This window comes from Carettochelys insculpta, chromosome 27, assembly GCF_033958435.1.
Source record: "Carettochelys insculpta isolate YL-2023 chromosome 27, ASM3395843v1, whole genome shotgun sequence".
NCBI lineage: Eukaryota > Metazoa > Chordata > Testudines > Carettochelyidae > Carettochelys > Carettochelys insculpta.
This window is the reverse complement of record NC_134163.1, coordinates 2,225,722-2,250,107: the sequence shown is the minus strand read 5'-3', so window position 1 is coordinate 2,250,107 and position 24,386 is coordinate 2,225,722. Positions and strand designations below refer to the sequence as shown.

At 54.1% G+C, this 24,386-nt stretch overlaps 1 protein-coding gene across 2 annotated transcripts in view; it reads right to left on the bottom strand.

Moving 5' to 3' along the window:
• The window catches only part of ADAMTS10 (ADAM metallopeptidase with thrombospondin type 1 motif 10), a 149,214-nt gene that overhangs the window by 9,360 nt on the left and 115,468 nt on the right, over positions 1-24,386 (bottom strand). For both annotated transcript variants that reach the window (XM_074978344.1, XM_074978345.1), the window contains exons 16-24: positions 21,664-21,797; positions 20,137-20,260; positions 18,672-18,752; positions 16,890-17,053; positions 16,347-16,473; positions 15,276-15,405; positions 13,990-14,194; positions 841-1,017; positions 8-164 (exon numbers count right to left, since the gene is read on the bottom strand). In XM_074978344.1, the coding sequence (XP_074834445.1) occupies positions 8-164; positions 841-1,017; positions 13,990-14,194; positions 15,276-15,405; positions 16,347-16,473; positions 16,890-17,053; positions 18,672-18,752; positions 20,137-20,260; positions 21,664-21,797 (1,299 nt within the window). The remainder of the gene's footprint in view (positions 1-7; positions 165-840; positions 1,018-13,989; positions 14,195-15,275; positions 15,406-16,346; positions 16,474-16,889; positions 17,054-18,671; positions 18,753-20,136; positions 20,261-21,663; positions 21,798-24,386) is intronic.

The window sequence follows — 24,386 nt, the reverse complement described above, 5'->3', positions numbered from 1 at the left end:
CTGGTACCTTCAGGGCTCTCAGTGGGTCCTGAGTCGCACTTGGCTTCGCACTGCTGCAGGCCTGCAGGCTTCAGGTTCTCCCTGCAGTCACTGGACGGCTGCCCGGTGTGGGCCAGGCACTGGATGGAGCGCCTCTGCTGGCCAAGGCCACATGGTGCGGAGCACTGCGGGGGACAGGCCACGTCAACACTGCCTGAGTCGGGAGGGAGCTGGGCCGGGCGCCTCCCGAGTGTTTACCTCAGCTCCGGCTGGCTGCGCCTCGCTGCTTTCACCCGGCCCCAGAGACTCCCGGGCATGGCAGATCACTGCAGTCAGCTGCCTTGATGGCCCTGATCCAAACCTACTGAGCCCCTGCAGCCCTCTGCCCTAAAGAGCTGTTACATTGCCGAGTTCAGCCTCCAGCCCACCCTGCACTGCATGGCTGTGCCTGGGCTGGGGGGAGAGCCATCTGGCTGAGCTCCCCTGGCTGGCTGATAGCAGAGGGCACTTGGAAAAGGGGCAGGGGCGGGACAGGGTTGGGCAACCCGTAAAGGACAGAAAGAGGAGCAGACTTAAGGACACACTGCCCCTTCACCTGCCATGATCCCACCCAGCCATAGCCCCAGGGCTCTTCCACCCAGTTCTCCCCATTGCAGGGAAGCAGCTGGTGCTGAACACTGGGGGCTGAGTGGGGAGAAGGTGCCAGGCAGGGCTGCTTGCTGCAGTCACTCGGTGTGGGTTCAGTTCCCTGTTGTGCAACTCCATCTCCTGGTCCCACATGGGAGATCGCCTGGTTGCTCCATCCCCAGGCCACAAGTGCGCGGGGAAGAGGCACGGCCCTGGCAGGAGATTGTTCCATACCTCTCCCCACTCGCCAGTCACCCAGCGTGGGGGTGGGCAGTGCCGCAGGTTGCACCTCATGCTGGTTGGGGGCTTGGTGTTCTCTGGGCACTGTGTGGCAGGCAGGGTTGTGCTGTGGTCCCCACTTTTGCAAAGCACGATGCGATGGCGGAAACCAGGCCCACAACTCGGGGTGCACTGCAAGGAGGAGACACGTGGAACTCAGGGTGCACAGGAGGAAAAGGCTGCCCCAATCTCAAGGGCAGGCCAGGTAAAGACCTGAGTGCCCGCAGGCCCAGTGCCTCTGCCACCCCTGCAGCTCAGCCTGCCAATGCTGAAGCAAAGGAGGCACCAAGTCCCAGAGACCACAACTCAGGGAGGCCAATATGGGTCATGCAGGAAACTTACAACAGCTGCGGGAGCCCTCCCCTTAGCACAGGTCAAGGCATTCACCACCAGCATGTCCTACCACACGGGGCTCCCCCAAGACGCCCTACAGAGCAGCCCAGGTCCTTGGAGGCTGAAACACAATGTCGCTACGCTGCCTTCTACGCGGCCACATCCACCCACAGCTCAGGCCCTGAAATTCAAATAGCTGCTTCTCCCCTGGCAACGCCTCCTCTCGGTCCCTCTCCAGGAACGCCAGGGAAAGCCAGTGGAGCCAGAAAACTTCCCTTGGCTGGTTTAAAAGTTGCAGCCAGGTGTCTCCAAGCTAAGGTATCCCAGCTTGGCCAATCCCTCTTCTGCCATCAGGGCCTCCTCTGAGATCAGTGGTAACAAGATCTAGTGGTTAACGCAGCGGCTGAGTAGACTTGGCCTCTATCCCTGTCTCTGTGTCGAGTGGGGACAGCAACGCCTTTCTAAAGCACTCTGAGATCTCCGGAGAAAGGAGCTGTGTGAAGTGAGCCTGACCCTCAGCTGGGATGGACAGGTGCATCACCACTGAAGTCAATGGGGCTACAGGGATTTGCATCCAGCGAGCATTTGGCCCAGCCGCTGTCAAGTAGGAGCATCTGTCTGGCCTGGTGCTGTGTCCTCTGCAAAGGCAGCAGCCTGACAATAGCTGAGCAGCTGCTGTTCTGAGGCCACTGCCCACCACACAGGCAGATGCAGTCCCATTGTCTCCTTGTGCCCCCCGCATCTGCCTGCGTCCCGCGGGTGTCACTTGGAAGCTCTCTGGGGCTGGGACTGTCCTTTCATTGTAGGTTTGTACAAGGCCTAGCACTGAGGGGGCCTCCTGGGCCATGATGGGAGCTGGGGGAGCTCTCGTAGTACAAAAACGGTGAGTCCCAGCAATGAATAAACACCTTCTTTAAACTAGGTGCCAGATAGGACCCCTTGTGGAAAGGTGGCCTCTTTGCCAGAGCTTCTAAAGCAGCGCCCGAGAGAGGCTGGCGAGTGGGATGCATGAGTGGTCCTCCTTTATCTCTATGGGCCCCCAGATTGTCAGACCCAGATGCTCTCCTGGGACAGGTCAGTTTTGCTGACCACCTAGAATCTGCGGGGTGTGCCGACTGAACCATAGCAGCACTGTGATTGGCTGCAGAAGGAGCACACAGCTCTCACAGTCAGTGCGGTGTGCAATCAGCACACACCTCACTTCCTGGGTGTGTCACTTCAGTAACACTCTGCAGACAGGCACCAGTGGAATCTGGCAACCCTGCGCAGTGCAAAGCATCCCGCAGGCCATGCCCTGACCCAGAGGGGCAGCAGGTTGCCCACTGTTCGAAAGCGATGGCTGGATTACTGGAGTACTCAGTAGTCACAGGGCGGTCGCCCTGCTCATCTGTATCTTCACAAAACAACAAAGCAGTCCTCTGGCACTTGAAACATGAACAAAATAATCTATTAGGTGCTGAGCTTTCGGGGGACAGATCTGGAAAATCCTTATCCAAAGAAACTGACACGACGGGAATGTAATAGAAAGGTAGAAAACAATGAAATGAAAACTGATGAATCAACATAGGCCCTCTTTGCCCCCGCTCCTGATTCGTCAGTTTTCATTTCACTTTCTTATCTCTCTATTAAATTCTTATTGTGTCAGTGTACTTTTATCAGAATTGCCCAGACTTGAAGAAGTGGGTCTGTCCCATGAAAGCTAATAAATTATTTTGTTAGTCTTTAAAGTGCTACAGGACTGCTTTTCTGTTTTATTTTATTTTATTTAATTTTATTTTTTGTGGATTATTGAAGCCCTTGGCTTGGTCCTCCTAGCTCCGGTGATGTCAGAACTCAGAATTGGCAAAGATACAGAGGAGAACAACCAAAATGATTCTGGGGATGGAACGGCTTCCGTAGGCAGAGAGGTTAATGAGACTGGGACTGTTCAGCTTGGAAAAGGGAAGGCTCAGGAGGAGATATGATAAAAGTCTGTAAAATGATGACTGGAGTAGAGAATGTGAATAAGGAAGTATTATTTACTCCTTCTCATAACACAAGAACCAGGGGTCATGCGATGAACTCAGTAGGCAGAGGGGGTGGATAGCTCAGTGGTTTGAGCATTGGCCTGCTAACTGCAGGTTTGTGAGCTCAGCCCTTGAGGGGGCTGTTTAGGGAGCTAGGGCAAATAGATTACCCTCCCCCCCAAAAAAACAACCACCAGGGCCAGCAATAGGTGCTACTGTGAGAGCAGGGGACTGGACTTCACAATCTCTGAAGGTCCCTTCCAGTCCTATGAGGGGTAAATCTCCATATCAAAACTCTCAGCCTTCAAGCAAGCATAACTGCAAGGAAGTACTTTGCACAGAGGAGTCAGCCTGTGGAACTTGTTACCAGAGGATGTCACAAAAACTCTGCCATGAAGCCTCTAAGAGCTCCAAGCCTGGATGAAGGAGGAGGGTTGGTCAGATGTGTGTCAAGGCACTGACCGTCAAACAACAATACAAATGAAATCTGGTGCCAGTACGATTAAACGATAAAAGATGCCAGCTTGGACATCACCTGGATAAGCAAGGTCTGCAATACCAATTGAGCGATCAGGGTTGGGTTGATAAGTTGGCTGTTGAAAGAAAATTACAGCTAACACATATGCTATCCATTGGAACATCCAAACGCTGTGGGCAACTGGAAAATTAGAGCTGCTTCGGAAGAAGATGGAGAGATACTGATGTGATGTACTTGGACTGGCAGAGATGCATTGGACAGCATCAGGAGAGATATGCAATTGCAAAGTCATTTGATCAGGAAAAAAAGCAGGAGTTGGATTACTTCTTGCTAGAACAGCATTATTAGGATACAAACCAGTGAGTGCAAGAATGAAGGTAGCTAGATTCGAAGCAAAAACGTTCAACATTTCAGTCATCCAGCTGTATGCATCCACGTTGGACAGTACCGAGGAAAGCGATTAGGCTATTCTATAAACGCTTGACAAAAATGTTGGAGGAGATACCGAAGAAAGATGTGTTGATCATCAGAGGAGATTGGAATGTGAAGGTTGGAACAGATAATGAAGGTTGGGAGAGAGTCATGGGAAGGTTTGGATATGGAGAAAGAAATGAATGAGGTGAGAAACTGCTAGACTTTGCTACACAGCATGAGATCGTGATCTGCAATATGAGATTCCAATGAAAGGACTGTAGGAAGTGGACGTGGCGATCAAATGACAGGAAGTCCAAGAACATGATAGATATGATTTTGATAAGAAGATGATGGATAACATCAGTACAGCAGTGCCGAACTTTCCAAGGAGTGGATATAGACCCAGACCACAGTCTAGTGATCACAAACATCAAAATAAAACTCAAAAGAAAATGTAAGACAGAGTTTAAGAAAAGAAGAGACATGGCAAGGCTATGTGAGTAAGAAGCAGGGAATGCGTACAGAGCAGAGCTCGAAGTAAAGATTAAGAATATCACCACAAAGACCTAGATAAGAGAGTCGCAGGGATAGCCATCACTATAGAAGAGGCAATTGAGCAGACTGTTCCAGAAGAAGAAAAGATCAATGAGAAGTGGATTACCCAGGAGACACTGAAGTTGGTTCAAGAGAAGAGGGTGTTGAAGATCAGAAGAGATGTTTCTGAGATGGCAGAACAAAAATATAGGGTGAAATGCAATGAGGTAAGGAAAGCAGCCTGGAAAAGATAAGGAGAAATGGTTAGAGGAGAAATGTGAAGATATAGAGCGGTATTACGGTGAATGTCAGACCAGGGAGGTGTATAAGACAATTAGGAATATTAATAGGAAATGGCAACCGAAGCAGATGGTGATCAAAGATGAAAAAAAAGAAGTGCTCATGAACAGGGAGAAGATTGTGCAGCGATGGACAAGATATTGCACCGATTTGTACAAAGCACAGTTGGACCCAAGTGTCTCAGAGAGACTGATTGAAGAACTGAAAGAGATATCTCCGCAGAGCATTGAGAGTGAGATCGATATTTCGAAGGAGGAAACAGAAAAAGCAGTGAAATGACTAAAGAACAACAAGAGCCCTGGAAATTATAAGATCACGGTAGAGATGATCAAATACGGCAGAGAAAGCATGATTCAGGAATACACCGACCATGTAATAGAGCATGGAAACAAGAGAAGGTGCCTAAGGAATGGACAAGATCTGTGCTAGTGACAATACCCAAGAAAGGAAGTACATTGGAGTGCAAGAACTACAGAACAATTGCCCTAATGAGTCATCTAGGTGAAGTGCTGATGATGATACTGAGAGACTAAGATCGCAGACAGAAGAACATATGGCAGATGAGCAAGCGTGGTTCAGAAAAGACGTACAGCAGATACTGGCACTAAGACTGATAGGGGAGAAAGGTCGACGAAAGGACAAGAATGTATACACTTGCTTCGTCCATTTTCAAAAGGCATTTGACAGTATAGATCAGAAAGTGACTTGGGAATGTTGGCGTCATACGGAGTGGATAGCAGACTGATATGGTTGTTGAAGGATATCAATGACAATACGGAGGCAGCGATGAGAACGTGCGGGGAGCTGAGAAGTTGGTTTAAAAGAAGTAGAGGTACGAGACAAGGAGATCCAATATTGCCAATTATCTTCATTGCACATCTGGAGAGAGCGATGGACAAGATCAAGGAAGAGGTAGAAGGGATATCTGTGCATGGGAAAAGAATTAACAACTTGAGGTTTGCGGATGATATAGTTATCATTGAGGAAGATGACGGGAAGCTAGCGAAACCAGTGCAGCTGTTACACGAAGAAGGGAAGTGGTACAGACTGATTATGAACATCGATAAAACAAAAACAATGGTATTTGGAGATAAGGAAATAGGAAGGAAGATCAGTGTGGATGGTATTGAACTAGAAAATGTAGAGAAGTTCACATATCTGGGGAGCAACATAAAGAGAAGTTACTCACCGTAGTAACGGTGGTTCTTCGAGATGTGTCCCTGTGGGTGCCCCACAATAGGTGTCGGGCCTGCCCGGCGCCGCAGATCGGAATTCTTCCAGCAGTTTCTCCTGGATCGCGCATGCGCCGGCGCGCGCCGCTCCCCTGCACGCCCCCGGCCACGTGCGCGATCCGGTCCCCGCCAGTTCCTTGACCAACCGCCTCGAATGCTCCTGAAAAACACTAGACAGAGATCCGAAGCGGGGAGGATGGGCGGGTGGTGGAGCACCCACGGGGACACATCTCGAAGAACCACCGTTACTACGGTGAGTAACTTCTCTTTCTTCATCGAGTGTCCCCGTGGGTGCTCCACAATAGGTGACTACCCAGCAGTAACCCAAGTACGGAGGTGGGTAATTGGTTTATGTGCAGCTTGCCCCCGAGAGGACTGCTGTCGACAGACGGGTATCCTCTTGGAATACCCTATGTAGGGCATAATGCTCGGCGAAGGTGTCGTAGGATGACCAGGTCGCCGCTCTACAGATGTCTTTCAAGGCGATGCCCTTGAAGAAGGCTGTTGACGCCGCCACCGCTCTGGTGGAGTGAGCCCTGGGCGGGGCCAGCAAGGGAGTCTTTCGAAGCTCGTAGCACATTTTTGTACAGGACACAATGTGCTTTGAAATTCTCTGTGAAGAGAGGCCTTCCCCTTTTGACCTGGGAGTGAGAGATACTAGAAGCCTGTCCATTTTCCGAAAGGATTTAGTTCTGTCTATGTAGAATGCCAACGCCCTCCTCACGTCCAGGAGGTGTAGGCGTGCCTCTTTGCTGGAGCTCTGAGGCTTCTGGTAAAACGAGGGTAAAACTATTGGTTCGTTAAGATGGAACTCTGAAGAAACTTTTGGAACAAAGGCTGGGTGCAGCCGTAAGGTTACCGCCTCCTTTGAGAATACTGTGCAGGGCGGCGTTGCCATAACTGCTGCGAGCTCACTGACCCTGCGAGCTGACGTAATTGCAAGGAGGAAGGTTGTTTTTATCGTAAGGAGACGTAGGGGAACTGTGGCTAATGGTTCAAAAGGTGGGCCCGTTAGCGTGCTGAGCGCCAAGTCCAAGCTCCATGATGGTGGAAGCAGTTTCCGAGGGGGGGTACAGGTTTACCAACCCCTTCAAGAACCTGGTAACTATAGGATGGGCGAATACCGTGGGCCCCTCCTCTGTATGAAGAAAGGCTGATATAGCGGCGAGGTGGACTTTCAGCGAGGATAAGGAAAGCCCGCCCCTCTTGAGGTCCAATAAGTATTCTACTATTATCGGTATAGGAACATCAAGGGGAGCTAACTGCTTGGCAGAACACCAGGCTGTGAATTGAGTCCATTTCTGCTTGTAAGTCTTCCTGGTGGAGGTCCTTCGGCTACTTTCCAGGACTTGTTGTACTCCCTCCGTACATGTGCTTTCTAAGGAGCTGAGCCATGGATTAGCCATGCTTGTAGAAGCAGGTCCTGAGGGTGCAGGTGCACTATGGACCCCTGAGCCTGTGTGAGTAGGTCCGGAGCCACCGGTGGAGGGAGTGGTGGGCGGTCTGACATGCACAGAAGCAAGGGAAACCATTGCTGCTGATCCCACGTTGGGACTACTAGTATCATGCGAGCTCTCTCCTGTCTGGCTTTCTGCAAGACCTTGTGGATAAGTGCTGTGTGGGGGGACGCATAAAGTAGGGGGCCCTTCCATGAAATCATGAATGCATCACCCAGGGACCCCCGCCCCACTCCTGCCCTGGAGCAGTACTGGGGACACTTCTTGTTGTGCTGGGTGGCAAACAGATCGATCTGGGGGAACCCCCATGTATGAAAAATCGGTCATAGCAGATCGGAGCGGATCTGCCACTCGTGCATGAGTGCGAAGCGCCTGCTCAGCTGATCTGCTTTCACGTTGTGAGCGCCCGGCAAGTACGAGGCTTTCAACGTTATGTTGTTGGCGATGCGCCAGTTCCACAGTCGGACTGCTTCCGCACATAGGGCACGGGATCGGGCTCCTCCTTGTCGATTTATGTAAAACATAGTGGAGGTATTGTCTGTATTGATCCCGACTACTTTGCCATATATGTGGTCTCGAAAATGTTTGCAGGCGTTGAACACTGCTCTGAGCTCCAGTATATTTATGTGCAGTGACTGTTCCGCAGGGGACCATAGCCCTTGCGTCACCTTGTCGCTGATGTGCGCTCCCCATCCTATGTGGGAGGCGTCGGTAGTAAGAAAAATAGAAATTTGTGGTTGGTGAAAAGGCACCCCTGTTAGCAGGTTCTTGGGGTTTTCCCACCACGTCAGGGATCTGCGCACCTCTGTCGTGGGCGACACTGCCCTGTGAACAGTGTGGGATGCTGGTTTGTAGATGCTCGCCAGCCACTGCTGCAGGCTTCGCATGTGCAATCTGGCATTTTGTACCACAAACGTCGCTGCCGCCATGTGGCCCAGCAGCTGCAAGCACGTTAAGACCGGCACCGTGGGGCTGTATGTGGTGACTTGCACCAGCGAACTGATGGCGCGGAAGCAGGCGTCAGGTAGGTACACCCTTGCTGTGATAGAGTTTATGCGTGCCCCTATGAACTCTATGTCTTGTGTGGGGTCGGTCTTTGACTTCACGAGGTTGATGACTAGGCCCAGCGAAGAAAACGTGTCCATTGTGACGCGGATCATGCGTAGGACCTCTGCCTTCGAGGCCCCTTTCAGTAGGCAGTCATCCAGGTATGGGAATATAAACACCCCCTGTCTGTGCAGGTAGGCTGACACCACTGCCAGGGTTTTGGTAAAGACTCTGGGGGCCGAGGAGAGGCCGAACGGAAGAACCCTGTACTGGAAGTGTTCCTTGCCGACCATGAAGCGGAGGAAGCGCCTGTGTGCCAGGTGGATCGTTATATGAAAGTAAGCATCTTGTAAGTCGAGGGCTGCAAACCAATCTCCATCGTCCAGTGCCGTGAGTATGGAGGCGACTGTAATCATCCGGAAACATTGCTTGTGTAAGTAGCGGTTGAGGCCCCGAAGATCTAAGATGGGCCTCCAGCCTCCTGTTTTCTTCTCTGTGAGGAAGTAGCGTGAATAAAAGCCTTTCCCCTGGAATTGTTCCGGGATTCTTTCCACCGCCCCTATGAACATAAGGTGGTCCACCTCCTGCTTGAGCCTCGCCTCGTGGGTAGCATCCCGAAGGTGAGGCCTGGAAGGAGGCTTCGTCGGTGGGAGCGACTGGATGGGGATCGCGTAACCCATGGCTATGATCTCCAGCACCCATTTGTCTGCGGTGATCTTTTGCCATTGGGAGTGAAATGGTCTGAGGCGATGATGGAACATGAGATGAGAGTGGCATTGCGCGATGGTAGTGATAGTGCAGCTCTCGACATGCCCATCAAACTTGTTGCCTTTGGGCCTGTCCCGAGGGTGTACGGCTTTGTTGAGAACGTCGTCTGGGAGTTCTGTACTGTTGCTGTTGTTGATGTCACCCTTGGTTGTAGCCCCGTTGGTACTGCGCACGCTGTGGTTGGTACGGGTAACGTCTTTGCTGAGGGTAATATTTTTTCTTCCTATATGGAGGAGAAAAAATACCCAGGGTTCTAAATGTAGCTCTCGAGTCCTTACTGGAGTGGAGGACCGAGTCGGTTGAGTCTGCAAACAACTTTTGCGTGTCAAAGGGAAGATCCACGATCTTCGCCTGTAGGTCCCTCGGGATACCCGATGTCTGGAGCCAAGATTCTCTACGCATGACCACTGCTGTAGCCGTTGAGCGTGCCGCCATATCTGCCACATCCAGGGCGATCTGGACTCCCGTCCTCGAAGCTGCGTAGCCCTCTTGCACAATTGCCTTTAACACCGGCTTCTTATCTTCCGGAAGTGAATCCATGAGAGAAGTAAGCCTGGAGTAATTATCAAAATTATGGTTTGCTAGGTGTGCCGCATAATATGCCATTCTCAGTAGCAGGGTAGAAGAGGAATATACCTTCCTGCCAAACAGCTCTAGCTTCTTGGCATCTTTGTCTGATCCCCCTGATTTGTACTGAGAAGTCTTTGTCCTCTGCTGGGACGACTCGACCACCAAAGAATTTGGTTGTGGGTGACTGAAGAGGAACTCTATGCCCTTTGCTGGGATGACGTACTTCTTATCCGCTCTCTTGTTCATAGGCGGAGCGGAGGCCGGAGTCTGCCATATGGTGGTGGCTGACTCCATAGTGGCTTCATCCAGCAGGATAGCAATTTTGGATGAAGCCGGGGGTCTCAAATTTTTCAGGAGTTTGTGATGTTTCTCCTGCACTTCTGCCATTTGAATGCCTTGCGTGAAAGCCACCCTTTTAAACAGCTCCTGGAACTGTTTGAGGTCATCCGGGGAAGTGACATCCCCGGGGGCCATGGCCTCACCTGGGGAGGATGAGGAGGAACCACTAGGACAAACCTCCTTCAAACTCTCAGGTTCTTGCGGCTGATGATACACTTGCTCGCTGGAGGATTGCGAAGGAAAGTCTCGGGGCTCTAAAATTAACTCCCCTTGAGATAACTGTGTTTCCATCCCCGATCAAGAGTGTCCACGGGGGTATTGGACAGCCGGGGGGGACCTGCCCCTGGTTGTAGGCCTGTGGTGTCTGTGTCCAGCATGATAAGAACGACCGTGGCAGCATGGGCACGGGTCCGGGGATAGAGACCTGGACCACTCTTGGGGTGTGTACCCCCGATGTCTGGGAGAGCAAGACCTCTGCGATGACACAGATAGCGGTGAAACTGGTTTATGGTAGTACTCCAGGGCATCCAATCCCAGAAAGGGTGAAGGTGGCCCAAGCCATGGTGACATTGGTTGGAGGAACGGAGAAGGAGGTTCTGGATAGGCCGGTGGAGACCCAGGTCTTCTGGGCGGTGTGTGTAGCACAGGGGGAGGGCTTGTTGTCAGCAGCAGCGCAGCCCTGTGCGGAGAAGGGCTGCGGTGCCGGGTTTTTGTTCTAGCCTTTCCCCTCCCCTGCGGGGCTGGCACCGCCCCCTCCTGCGCCAGGGATCTCGGCCCTGTTGTCGGCGCTGCGCTCGGCTCGCTCAGCTGCGGTGCCGCGTGGGTAACGTCCTCCTGTGCCTGCAGGCTCCGTGCCTGTTGGCCCTGCACCATTGGTGCTGCGAGGGTCGGTGCCGCCTGTGGCGGTGCCGCCGGTTCCGGCGCTTGCCTGGCCGACGCTCTAGGCGCCGTGCGTGCCGGCTGTTTTGTAACCGGAGGCTCAGCCTCTGCCACGTGCGCTGCCGCGCTGCCGCTCGCCTGAGTATGCGGCTGGGGGCTGTGTGCTCCGCCCGTCCCGCTCGCTGAAACCACCAGCAGGGATCGAGCTGGGGAGAGCTTTCTCCATTTCTGCACCGAGGGGGTCAAAGAAGCTGCCTTCCTCTTGTGGAACCCAGAGGGCCCTTCTGGTTGAGGCCTCTCCCGCAGGTCCAGCTGGAGGGCCTTGTCAAACAAGAGCATTTTAAGACACATTTCTCTGTCTTTCCTGGCCCTGGCTGTGAGCTTAGCACAGTGGGAACACTTCTGGGTAACGTGTGATTCCCCCAGGCATCGGATACATTCACTGTGCCCATCGGAGGCCGGCATAGCTTCACGGCAAGACTCACACTTTTTAAACCCTGAAGAGGCCATCGCGGTGAGTCTTTTACTGTTAATAGGGTACTTAGCACTCAATCCGTGCCTGTTTACCCGAATCGCGGACCCGGCCTGCAGGGCAGCGGGCGGCCTATGGGCCTTACGTCCACTCTGCTTTTCCGCTCCTCTCTCTCTTTTTATTTATATATATATATATATATATATATATATATATTGATATTCTCTTTGTCCTCTTTTTTTTTTTTACCGGAAAAACCCAACAATTTACGTGTAGAAACACTATCTAATCTGACTCTGGCCATAGCCTGAGCGGATTCCGTCTGCAGCCAATGGCGGTTGAGAAGGAACTGGCGGGAACCGGATCGCGCACGTGGCCAGGGGCGCGCAGGGGAGCGGCGCGTGCTGGCGCATGCACGATCCAGGAGAAACTGCTGGAAGAATTCCGATCTGAGGCGCCGGGTGAGCCCGACACCTATTGGGAGCACCCACGGGGACACTCGATGAAGAACATATGATCTAGACTGTAAGAAGGAAACAGCAACCAGAATAGCGAAAGCAAGAGCGAATTTGAAGGCGATGGATAATATCTGGAAAAGCAAAGCAATTCACTTAAGACTGAAGATGAGCATCTTGAATATGTGTGTATTCAGCAGCACGTTGTACAGATGTGAGACATGGGTGATAACGAAAGATTCGAAAAGAAGAATATTGGCGTTCGAAAGGAGTTATAGAAAGATTCTGAGAATAGGATGGACGCAGAAGGTCACCAATGAGGAATTATATAGAAAGATACAGCTGAAAGAGAACCTGCTGCATTTGGGCATATTTGCAGAATGAATGAGGAAGGAGAAATCAAGACCCTGGTATTCGGCATAATGGATGGTTCGAATAGGAGAGGCCGACCCCACAGAGAATGGGTAGCTGATGTAGTAGATTGGTGCAGAGCTAGTCTACAGAAACTAAGCCACTCCGCACTGGACAGGGAAAGATGGAAGGAAATAGTGAGAGAGCCATCGGACACCAACGGGCGCTGAGCCCCCGGTTATTGATGATGGTGATGTCACAAAGGCCAAAATTATACTGAGGTTAGAAAAGGGCTCAGTAAATTTGTTGAGGATAAGTCTGTCAGTGGCTCTCAGCCTAGACACAGGCGGATGCAGCCTCCTGCTCTGTGCAGCCCCCATCTCTGACTGACAGAAGCCAGGAGTGTACAACCAGGGATGAATCACTCAACTGCCCTGTCCTGCTCATTCCCTCTGCAGCACTTGGCAGTGGCTACTGTTGGCAGACAGGACACTGGGCAGGACAGACCACTGTTTTGACCCAGCAGGGCTGTTCTTAGGCTGTAATGCAGCCTAAGCACTCAGGTGGGGCAGGCACTGTGAAGTCACCCAAGTTCCCAGCCAGCAGCAAAGCTTTGTGAGGTCCCACCTAGCCCACTTTTTCCTTCAGGGCAGGACGGTGCCTTGCATGGGACAGTGCCATCCTCACAAAAGCAGAAGGGAAGTGGGACGGACTGATTATGAACACTGATAAGACAAAAACAATGGTATTTGGAGACAAGGAAATTGGAGGGAAGATCAGTGTGGATGGTATTGAACTAGAAAATGTAGAGAAGTTCACATATCTTTTGCTGGAGGCACTGAACAGCCATGAACTGCAGGCAGGGCTGAGGACAGACTTTGCTAGACCCCAGAAGGCCTTGGGCAGAAGCAGGGAGGCTGGGAGCTAGCCTCCCACAGACAGCCACTGTCACAAGACAGGGTGCTGGGCTAGATGGACCTAAGGTCTGACCAAGTCCGGCCATTCTGATGTTCTTACCTAGAACCCAGATGTCTCTGCCCTGCTGCAACCCACTAAACCCCACTCCGCTCCCAGAGCTGAGAGAGAGCCCAGGAGTTCTGAAGGGGCCTCCCTCTCTCTCCCTCTCCCTCTCTCTCTCTCTCTCTCTCCCCCCCCATAGCGTTAACAGCAAGGTAAAATACATATATTTAAATTTGAAACCTAACAGTGTCCCTTGAGTGACTTGCCACGAGGTGTCAGAAGACGTTACTGTTAGAGCTGTGTGGGTCATTCGAATATTCATCGTGCTTTTCTCTAGGGATTAGATACAGAGTCCCTGCCAGCCAACTGCTAAATTATCAGCCAGAGAACTAGAGTTTTCAAGTGCCTAAGTAGCTCCTGGAATCACATTTAAAGTTGTCCCCAGCACAATCAAAATCTGAACCAGTGCCCTGCAGGGAGGGTCCCAGAGCACAGAGCAGGGCCCTTACCTCAGACCAGTCCAGAGCAGCCCATTCTGGGGGGCATGTCTGGTTATTGCAGGACTCATGCACCTTGGGCCGGGGTGGGGTGCAGGAGCCATCGTCTAGGGTCTTCTCCTCGGTGGCAGAGATCTTCCTGCGGCAGACAGCGCTGCGGGTGCGCACGCCCTCGTTGCAGCTCCGGCTGCAGTCTGACCAGTTCCCCATCACCCAGCTGTGGGAAGAGAGAGGTGCTGGCTACCATGAGTAAGGCTTCACCATGGGCAGCCTCAGGAGCCAGGAGTCTGAGCTGGGGCCTGCAGGAGCAAGCCTCTGAGGTGGGCTGCCATGCTGGGCTAGCACAGCTCCTGCCAACCCTCTGGAGATAACTGTGTGTCCTGTGCCTCAGCGCCAGGGCTCGGGTGCTGGAGATGCACAGCTATTTTTAGAGGGCTAATGCAAGCCCTGCCAGCTGGGGGCTCTCTGCATTCCGCTGGGCTGGGGGGCTGCCTGGGCAGACGGACTCCGAGTCCGTCCTGGCTGTGGACCAAATGCTTCATCTCTGTGCACATCCATTTCCCCACAGAGTGGGAAGGGTGACACCAACTCGGGGGTGGGTCTGCGCGTGGTTCTAAAGGGGACATGCAGAGGGAGTGCCGTATGATGGCACAAGGGGGGATCCCAACAACTCAGAGAAATTGTGCTTTACAGACGAGCCTTCTGGCCCAGAGCACGCACTAGTTGTCGACAGTGCGGGCTAGTGGATAGGGACACCAGATAGTGGTGCGGTTCTAGTCCTGGATCTGCCACTGGCCTGCTGGGTGACCTTGGGCAAGTCGCTGCTGCTCTATGCCTCCTTCTCCATGTCTGTAAAATGGGGACAATGCTCTAGTCTTCCTTTGTGAAGCACGTTGAGAAGGAAAGCATGGGGTGTTATCATTTGTGACCTAGCAGAAAGATAACACATTCCCCCTGTCCGCATCCTCCAGCACCTTCCCTCTGGGGTGCCCAGTGGCACTGCACAGATATTAGTGCTGTGCTGAGCATCGTCCTCACCCCCAGAGTATGGATGTGCCCCCTCCCCCACTGTAGCCTGTGGCCGTGTCTAGAGCAGAACTTCAAGGCTCAACCCTTCTCCTGCAGGGAAGAGACATGGAACTGACTCGGTGGGAGGAAAAAGGCTGATTCGTGGAGAGGGCAAGCACCAAATCCATTCTCCACCTCACTCCAGCCCAGCAGCTCCACCTAAGAACTGGCTTCCCAACCCAGCTGCACCATGTCCTGTGACCCCCACAGCGGACAGGGGCCCCACTTACGTGGGTGGACATGGCTCAGTGTTACATGGCCTCTTCTTCTCTGGTAGTTTGCTTTCTGGGCTGCAGAAATGGTTGAAGACAGTGGAGCTGTCAGCCTGTTTCTTGCATACGACAGACTGGACTTGGCTGCCTGCGTGGGATGGGAATGGGAAGACAGAAATAGCTGTAATCCGCTTCTGGGATTTGGAACAGATTTGGCACAGCCTGACCCCAGTGGCTGGTCTGCAGCTGCAATGCCCCGCATAACCCCAGGCAACTTACGCTGGCTCCACAGGGGTCCCACCCCTGGTCATCCTCAAATTTCTAATTTTCCAAATTTTCCATCACTTCTAATATCCACAAAAGGTGACCAGTTGGCAGAAAACAGGTGGGTCAGGTCAGGGCCAAGGCCAAAGGTTAATCTGAGAAGATGTAAGGGCATTTGCTCCTGGGCATCCTGACAGACAGATAGATGAGCTGGTTTGAAAGCCTGGGCGCACTGGTTGAGCAGGGTGAGGGTGAGAGGCCTTCACTCCCTCTGCTGAGGGTTGCTGCCTCCCACAAACCCAACACCAAAACGGAAAGATCACTTGCCCTTGGCTTGAAACTGGCTCTGTCTTCTCAGGAAAACTTGCTCACCTCTGGCATCAAGTTCTACAGAGGCACCAGACCCCCCCACAGAAGACCAGCTCCAATGCCCACAGGCAGGAGCCCACAGGAATTCTGGGAGGCACCTGTCTGAGGTGGACCAGTTCACACAGCAGAGATTTGAAGGCCAGAGGGGACCACCGTGATCTCGTTCAACCTCCAGCCTCACACACACTGCTGAATTTCAAGTGTGTCATTTCTGCCTGGTGACCTTCATCTGCCATTCTTAGGGTCCAGCCAAAGAACAGAGGCCAGGACATGTGACAAGACTTGTCCATGCAGCCATGTTGACTGACACAGTTGCAAGCAGCTGAGTGTGGGATTCTGGTCTGAGCACCCACTAGACAAATGTAACTCCCAAAGCAAGTCCACATGTGGCATCTTGGGCTGGGCAGCCCAGGGGTTGCAGACACTATGCCCCAGCCCTATAGACAAACCACTCACCCCCCGCACAGATGGCTGAGCATTTGGTCCATGGGGTGTAGTGCCAGGAGTACTGGGTCAGGGAGCGTCGAGCAATGGGCGCATTGAACTTGTACCGAATCCCCGGCAGCTCCGCCCGCACAAGAACCTGTGGAGAAAGGGGCCATGAGGGCATAGTGCCGAGTGCGACCATGTGCCTATCTTGTGGACTGTGCTGGGCTGCTCTCGCTTGCCCAGCTGGAAACCACCAGGAGTCAATCTCCACCGGCCCCAGTGATGGTGCTCCAGAGCAGCACAGAGACCTGAGGCTGCTGTTCAGCAGAGCAGTGATCAGGAGCATGTGGGCAGCCAAACCCGATTTCATTCCAGAGCCTGGCTCAGGGGCTTACTGGCTCCTCCACTCCGGGGCAGGGATCTGAGAAGGGTTTGGCCCCAAGAGGCCAGCATCCCTCCATCCCTGCTTAGTACTAACTCAGGGGTGAGTGTTGGAGAGGGTATTTGAACAGGATGGTTAAGCTATGCTCAGGCAGGCGGAGCTGGTGGAAGGAAGAGTTGGTTACCAACCATGACAATGAGAGTGGCATTGGTAGGTCCTAAGGCCTCCAGCGACTCAGGGTCAGCCTGAGATTTCCTGTAGTGGAACGTCGTCCCAGCGATGTCAAAGCGCCTGGGTGGGTCGATGGAGAGCTTCCCATTGATGAGATACTCGTTGTTTTCCCCTTTCAGTGCTGGAAGGACAGGCCACGAGAGGGCTCTCAGGCAGAGGGAGCTTCTGGCTAGTTCCCACGTGGGCAGGGCTACCAGGCAATGTGAGGAGGCTACGGATTCTCTCTGGAAGCAGCTGCCCCAAGCAGCTCTGCCATGGGGATCACAGGGCATGGCTCCTGATACGCTCCTCACCATAGAGCCTGGGTGCGGGTGTTTCCTCCACCCCATCTTATGCGATAGCTTGCCGGGCAGTACGCTTCAAGCTCTGTTACCAAGGTGGGGAAATGCCCTGTCCCCATTGCATAGACTGAGTAACGGAGGTCATGCAAATCGCATGGCTTGGTCAACGCCCCATATAAAGGCAGGAAGATCACCACCCTCTCTGGGGTCACAGTCTGTGTCCAAGCCATTGACCCCCACTAATGTTCCATGGTGGGACAGGGCAAACCAACTGTCCTGGCAGGGCACCAGCCCAGCACATGCCAGTTTGTACCCGTGAATGTAACAGACAGTGGCCAAGAGCTAGACGGGGAGGCCGCAGTACAGATCGTTAGCTGGGACCATGCTGGTAGCCTTCCAGGCCAGAAATACAGCTATGAGAAACAGCTGCTGTTGTGGTTGCCAAGGATGGTCACTAGATGGAACCAAGATCTCTCTCTCTCTCTCTCTCTCGCACATACCCACCCTTTCCCCAGGCACAATGGGCTCACAAGTGTCCCAGGAGGGCCCCACTAGAGACGGGTGTGAGATCCCAGCCTGCCTCTTAGCCAGGATCAGCCCAGGTGATGGGTATGCACCAAAAATCATTTCAGATGGACTGGGCAGGCCCTGCTCTGTCTGACACCAGGGCAGGTTCTGATCCAGGTCTGGGGTTCCCCAGAACCAGCACACAGGAGCCAGCCCAAAGGATCCTTTACTTGGGTCTGGCACCATCACAGACTCTGTTAGTGACTCCTGCTCCCCATGAGGGAAACCCCAGCCTGTCTGGCACCAGCACTGGCCCTGGGAATAAATCAGCTCCCCCGGGAGACCTGCAGGGAAAGCCCAGCTTTAGGGGCTCAGTGCAGGGGCTGGCTCATGCTGCCCTGGTGGAGCTGCAGGTGCCCTGCCAGGTGATGTTTATGCTGTTGCTGCTGCATTCCCCTCCTGGCCTCCCCTCGCTGTAACTGCTGCCAATGGCTTGAGAGAATCGAGAAGCCCTGTGGGGTCTGACTGGAAAGCGGAGCCTGAGCAAAACTCAAGACAGTCGATTTTTAATGATTTTTAATGCCCAGTGGAACACTGGCCAGGGCGCTGTGTTGGGTTACGTTGCTGAATGGATGTGGAGCTGCAGCAAGACAGGGACCATCTATGGCACACGTGGGTACACCACTGGCTCCAAAACAGCTGCCACATGGTGCCCTCCAAACCCTGCCAAGCACCACAGCTTTGCCAGAAAGTGCCACCTCCTGGGGAAGGGGTAAAGCTACCTTGTGTGGAGAACAGTTCATCCTCCTGCTGCCGCCGGGCACCCACCCAGCACCCCAAGGTCTTCCCCAGGGAGGGCTGCCTTGGCCTTGAAAGGGCATCTGCCTGGATTACACGGGTGTCCTCTGTGCCTAGTGGCACCATTGTACAGCAGACCCTGCTGCTTCTCACCCAGGTAGTTGAGAGAGAGGTTCAGCTCCCGGATGTCAATGTGCACTGAGCCCTTGGGGATCCAGATCACTTCCTCGTAACCTGGAAGACAGCCCCAGTGTGTGGGGTTAGCAGGGAACCCAACCAGGAAGCCACGGGTGTACTTGACCCCCCCCCAACCTCAGGGAACCCTCCCAGGGGTACCTGAGCCCCTAAAACCTTGGGGAACCTCTGGGTGTGCCCGACCCCTCATTTCCAGGGGATGCACATGTTATGAATGAGAGCTGCAAAGGAAAGCCTAAATTTACCTGGCGAGCTAGGAAAGGGTTCAGCTACCTGCTCTGAAGCTGGCCAGCCTCCAAAGGATGGCGTTTGGGGGAATGTAGCAAAAAGCCTATAGGAGCTAACAGAAGAATTCAAACCTGAAACTGAATCACATCAGCAGCTCCTTTGTTAGTGACAGGGAGAGAAAGATGGGGGATCTCCTCCAGGAATGGAGGGAAGAAATGAGCTTTCCAAAACAGATCCCCTGGGCTCATCAGAATGTGGAGGTAGGGAAAAGTTTAGATAATCGCATAATGTTCATTGTTCTCATTGTTTGGGGTTTAGAAATTATGTCTGAGCTAGTTAATTGTTTCTTTTGTTCTCTCCTATAACAAAGAATCTGACCCAGGAAAAAACCCCTGTGTTTTCCTTCATTCATGGCTTTTTAAGACCAAGCCACTTACACAGCTTGCAAAGATAGTCTTATTTTAATAATAAAAGTGCTTTCTCTTTGTTAACGCATACTGGTTGATCCTTTGTGCCCTACAGGGGCTTGAAACTACATGCCTGGCTGCAGACATACTGCCAGAGAGTTCACGGGTCCCAGAATTGTTCTCTGTGGGGTGCTCTTGTTGTTTCTTTCCAACTCCTTGGGAAAAGGAGGTCAGGGGACAGAGATTTGCCCTCACGGAAGAGATTGCAAGTGATTTCTTTCCTGAAAGGGGAGTTTGTACATTTGGTGGGGGTAGCTATTAACTGATTTCAGGGAAACTGAAATCAGGAAAACTTTCCTGTCTCCTGGAATGGCAGAGTCAGGGTCTAGCAGTGCTTTATATGACTAGCTGGCCCCAATTACCCACACTGGAAATGCCAGGGTGGGGAACCAGCGGTGATTCCATGGGTGTACTGGACCCCCAAGCATCATGGGGAGCACACAGGTATGCCCAACCCCTGCATCCCAGGGAGCCACAGGTGTACCTGATCCCCCAAAACCTAAGGAAATCCATGGATGTACCCAACCCCCACCATCCCTGGAAGCCACAGGTGTACCTGAGCCTCCCAAAACCTGGGGGAGCCCAGGGATGTGCCCTACCTCCACCTCAGGGAGCTCCCAGGCATAATCAACCCCTGATCTCCTGAGCTAAAGGTGATGCAGCAGAAGGAAACGATGGGCGGGTAAATGAGGCCCTGCCATCTCCCTGCTGTGCAGCACGGTCCTTACCCCCCTCGGGCAGGGACTGGTTGAAGATCCCTTCGATAGTCTCGCAGGTGCTCCCGTCTCCCCCACACACCCGGCACTTGTCTTCCTTCAAGTCTGAGCCGAGGATGCGGTCACAGCCCACGTGCTGGAGGGAAAGAGCAGGGTGATTGTCTGGCCTCACCGCTGGACCGTGGGCATGCAGTGGCTGGGGGTGTGAGCACAGACTGCACCTGTACCTCCATTTCACTCCCACCTCTTTGCCCCACGGAGGCTTTGCATGGCTCCCCTATCTTTATGGCACCCCGGAGGCTCTCGAGGGAAAGAGGAGTGAATATGGAGCCCCAGGATGAAATCTGCCTCTCCCCACAGGTGTCCCAAGCACTCAGGCCCTGGGTGATGGGCTGTGGAGGGCCTAGGACAGAGAGGATGCAGTGAGGGAGCCCACGCTCCCTGCCTGGGGAGGTTGCAGACCAGTCGCTCCACAGCCCGGCTGGGTTTCACACCGCCAAGGCAGCGCCCCAGATCTCTGTGGTCCTGCAGTGGCTAATGCTGGCTCCAGGCCCAGGCAGAGAAACTCCCCAAGTGCCAGTGCTGGCCCAGGCATCTGGGGGACTTGGCTCAGCAGCAGCTGGCAGGACAGCTGGTGAGAAGTGGATCCATCATCCACCCAGGTGGGCCCCTCACCTTGCTGGGTCCTGGACCTCCCACTGCAGGTGTAGGGTCAGGCCAGCAAGTCTCTGGCTTGATTCTGAAGGTTCCTCTGCCAGAGGCAGATCAGGCAGCTGCTCTGAGGGAGGACAGGGAGGAGGGAGACTGTGATCTCTTCAAAGGGAGGAAGGAGGCAGCACCATGTGCTTGTAATTAGCAGCCCCCGTGTGAGGGGCTGGTTCCTGTCAGGCCTCTGCTGTGCTCTGGGATCTGTCACAGCATAGTCAGAGACAGCGGGAGGGGGCAGCGGGGGGCCTGCCTCCAACCTCCCAGACTCGCAGTTCTGGGGGAGGAGGTTCTCAGGCCCAGCTAAGTCCCTCCCTCGCACCTTCCCCAGAGCTGCGATCACACGCTTTAGCTTCTCCTTCACAGCTGCCCATTCACCCTCTGACGTGGTGGGAAACCCTCAGGCCTGAGCCTGTCACACTGGACCACTAAGCACTTACAGGTGCGGGAGAAACTTAGGCAGGAGAAGCAGGGTGCCTTTCTCCAGGTCACAGTCAGCAGCAGAGCAGGGCCAGTGGCAGAGAAGCTGGCTCTGCTCTGTAACCGCTGCGTGGGGGCAGCTGCTCTCCCACAGACAGTCGAGGCACGCAAGAAGGGCACAAGGGAGGAACCGCCCTGGGACAGGCTCTGAGTGGCTGCAGGGCACCCCTCGCCCCATCCCAGCACCTCCAGCTCAGCAGGTACCTTGAGCTTTCGTGAGTTAACTCACTTCTTCAGATGTTAACTCACGAAAGCTCATGCTCTAAACTTTTCTGTTAGTCTATAAGGTGCCACAGGACCCTTCGTTGCTGCTACAGATCCAGACTAACACAGCTACCCCTCTGACACAGGTACCTTGCACTCTCCATTGACACAGATGTCATTGGAGTCCTGCCGGCAGGGCGTCCCATCCACCACGGCTGCTGCCCGCTCCGTGTAGAAGTTGAAGCCCTCGGCCAGGCAGTTGAGAGAACAGGACTTTACACCACCTGCAAGAGAAGAGCAGGTGAGAGCACGGGCTGGGAGGGCCTGGTGCTCAAATGACGGAGAGTCACCCTGAGCCACCTTCCCTGGCTCCCTCCTCATACCCTTCACTCTGTGCAAGTCCTAGGCTCTCCGAGGGGTCAGGGACCCAGAACAGCGTCAGCTTTGCTTCGGAGACACCCAGGCCAGACAGTCGCCAGGGGATGCAGAATCTGGGGTGGCAGCAGACCTGTGCAGACCTCTGGCCTGAGAGGGGCTTGTTCCTCTGGGATAGCGCTGTCCTGAACCCCAGCGCCCAGGGGACTGTGACTCACTCTCCTGCCAGTGCACACCTGTGCCCCAAGAATACCCCCATGTGATGGCCATGCCCCGAGTGCCCAGCCAAGCCTGAGCCCACCACGCTACGTACAGTGTGACTGTTCAGCAAGACAGCCCCGCCCCACGGAGCCTGAGAGTCACACAGGGCAGTCAGACAAAGGGTGGGAGGTGCAGATGGCAGAGACTCACCCAACCCCACCCAGTCAGCCAGGTGCAGAGCTGGTGGCCTGTCAGGCTCCCGAGTCCCCCGCTAACTCCCAACCACTAGACCATGCTGCTGCTCAGACATGGGGCTGATCTACACCTTGGGGCTCAGAGGGGCTACCATGTACCATGCACCACTGCAGGACAAGTGCTGGGGGAAGGTGGGTGGAGGCAGAGGGCTGGGTCCCAGACTCAGCTGTTCAGCTAGCTGCAATCTCAGTGGGGGGTGAAAACAGTGACCTCCTGCCCACTCGACCTACCAGCATCTCAGCAGAGACCCACCGAGGGCTGGGCCAGCTCTGCCCTGGCCAGCGCAGACAGGAGCTGAGCTGGGGTGAGAATGCACTCCTTGTGACCCCCGCCCGCTGCGGGAGCAGGCAGACCTGAAACCTGCACCGGCTGGGCGCTCTGGATCAGGGGAGAGAACACGAGCTGGTGTATGGAGGAGGGTGGTAGGGGGATGGAGCGGGAGTTCAAGGCAGAGTCGCGAGAAGAGGTGAGGCTGATCGTTCTAGTTCGCTAACGCTGTCTCTCCACATCCCCTTGTCCTCCCTTAGGAGGCCGTATGGTCAGGAAGACACTGCCCAGTTCCATCCCCTTGTGCCACAGAGGCAGCAAGTGCAGAAGGGCCCTGAAGAGCAGGGCAGGGCTGGGCAGGACCACACAAGCAGAGAGGCCATTCTCAATGGGGGGAAAGGAGACCAAACGTGCTCAGAAGTGAGGCAGGAATCTTGGTGGAAGCAAATCCTACACTGCAGCGGGGAGCGTCTCCTCTTAGCTCACCCCCATCAGGCCCAAGGTGCAGGTCTGCAGCTGCCTCCAGGGCAGGAGCACAGCCATCGGTGCAAAGCAGATAAGCAGCCACCTCTGCAGTGCAGGGTGTGGGGAAGGTGGGGCAGTTAACCATAACAGGCTGGGGCAGGGGATACAGTGAAGCAGAGGGAAGTGGGACAAGGCAGGGGAGTAGGACATTTGTCCCCCTGGTGAACCGTCCATATTTCTGGGCCCAGCCCAATCCAGCAGCAGCAAAACCCCCATGGCTAACAAAGGGAGCAGGACTGGGCCCGAAGCAGACACTGTAGCCTGTGTCATCTGATAGGATGTCATCCTCCAGGGAGCGGCTAACCAGCTACACTGTCTCCTACTAACTACGGCGTGTGGCGGTTTCTCCTGCCTGGCAGTGGCAGGAGATGAGAGCTGATGAAAGAAATTGTGGCAAAACTTTCCTCAGGAGCACAGAGTCTGGGCCAGGCTGGACCAGACAGCCTGGTGGGAGTGGCTGGGCCAGCGGCCTCGCTTGGCTGGTAGTGCATGGAGCCAGGACGCTGGTCTAACTATGTGAGTGATCTGAGACAGCCTAGCAGGAAGGCAGATGTCAGTGAGACGGGTCTGCCCGGGCTGGTCTGATCGGTTATGGCAGCAGGCTGCATGGGGCCTAGACTGACCGCAGAAGTGGACTCCAGGGCTACGTCTACACGTGCCCCAAACTTCGAAATGGCCATGCAAATGGCCATTTCGAAGTTTACTAATGAAGCGCTGACATGCATATTCAGCGCTTCATTAGCATGCGGGCGGCAGCGGCGCTTCGAAATTGACGAGCCTTGCCGCCGCGCGGCGCATCCAGACGGGGCTCCTTTTCGAAAGGACGCCACCTACTTCGAAGTCCCCTTATTCCCGTGAGCTCATGGGAATAAGGGGACTTCGAAGAAGGTGGCGTCCTTTCGAAAAGGAGCCCCGTCTGGCCGCGCCGCGCGGCGGCAAGGCTCGTCAATTTCGAAGCGCCGCTGCCGCCCGCATGCTAATGAAGCGCTGAATATGCATGTCAGCGCTTCATTAGTAAACTTCGAAATGGCCATTTGCATGGCCATTTCGAAGTTTGGGGCACGTGTAGACACAGCCCTGGTGTTTGGGGACATGGAGAAGAGGAGGATAATAGCTAGACAATCCATCACATACAGCCCCCACCTAAGGCTTCTCCAGCGCATCATCAGTGATCTGCAACCCATCCTGGACAATGATCTTTCACTCTCACAGACCGTGGGAGGCAGGCCTGTCCTCGCCTACAGACAGCC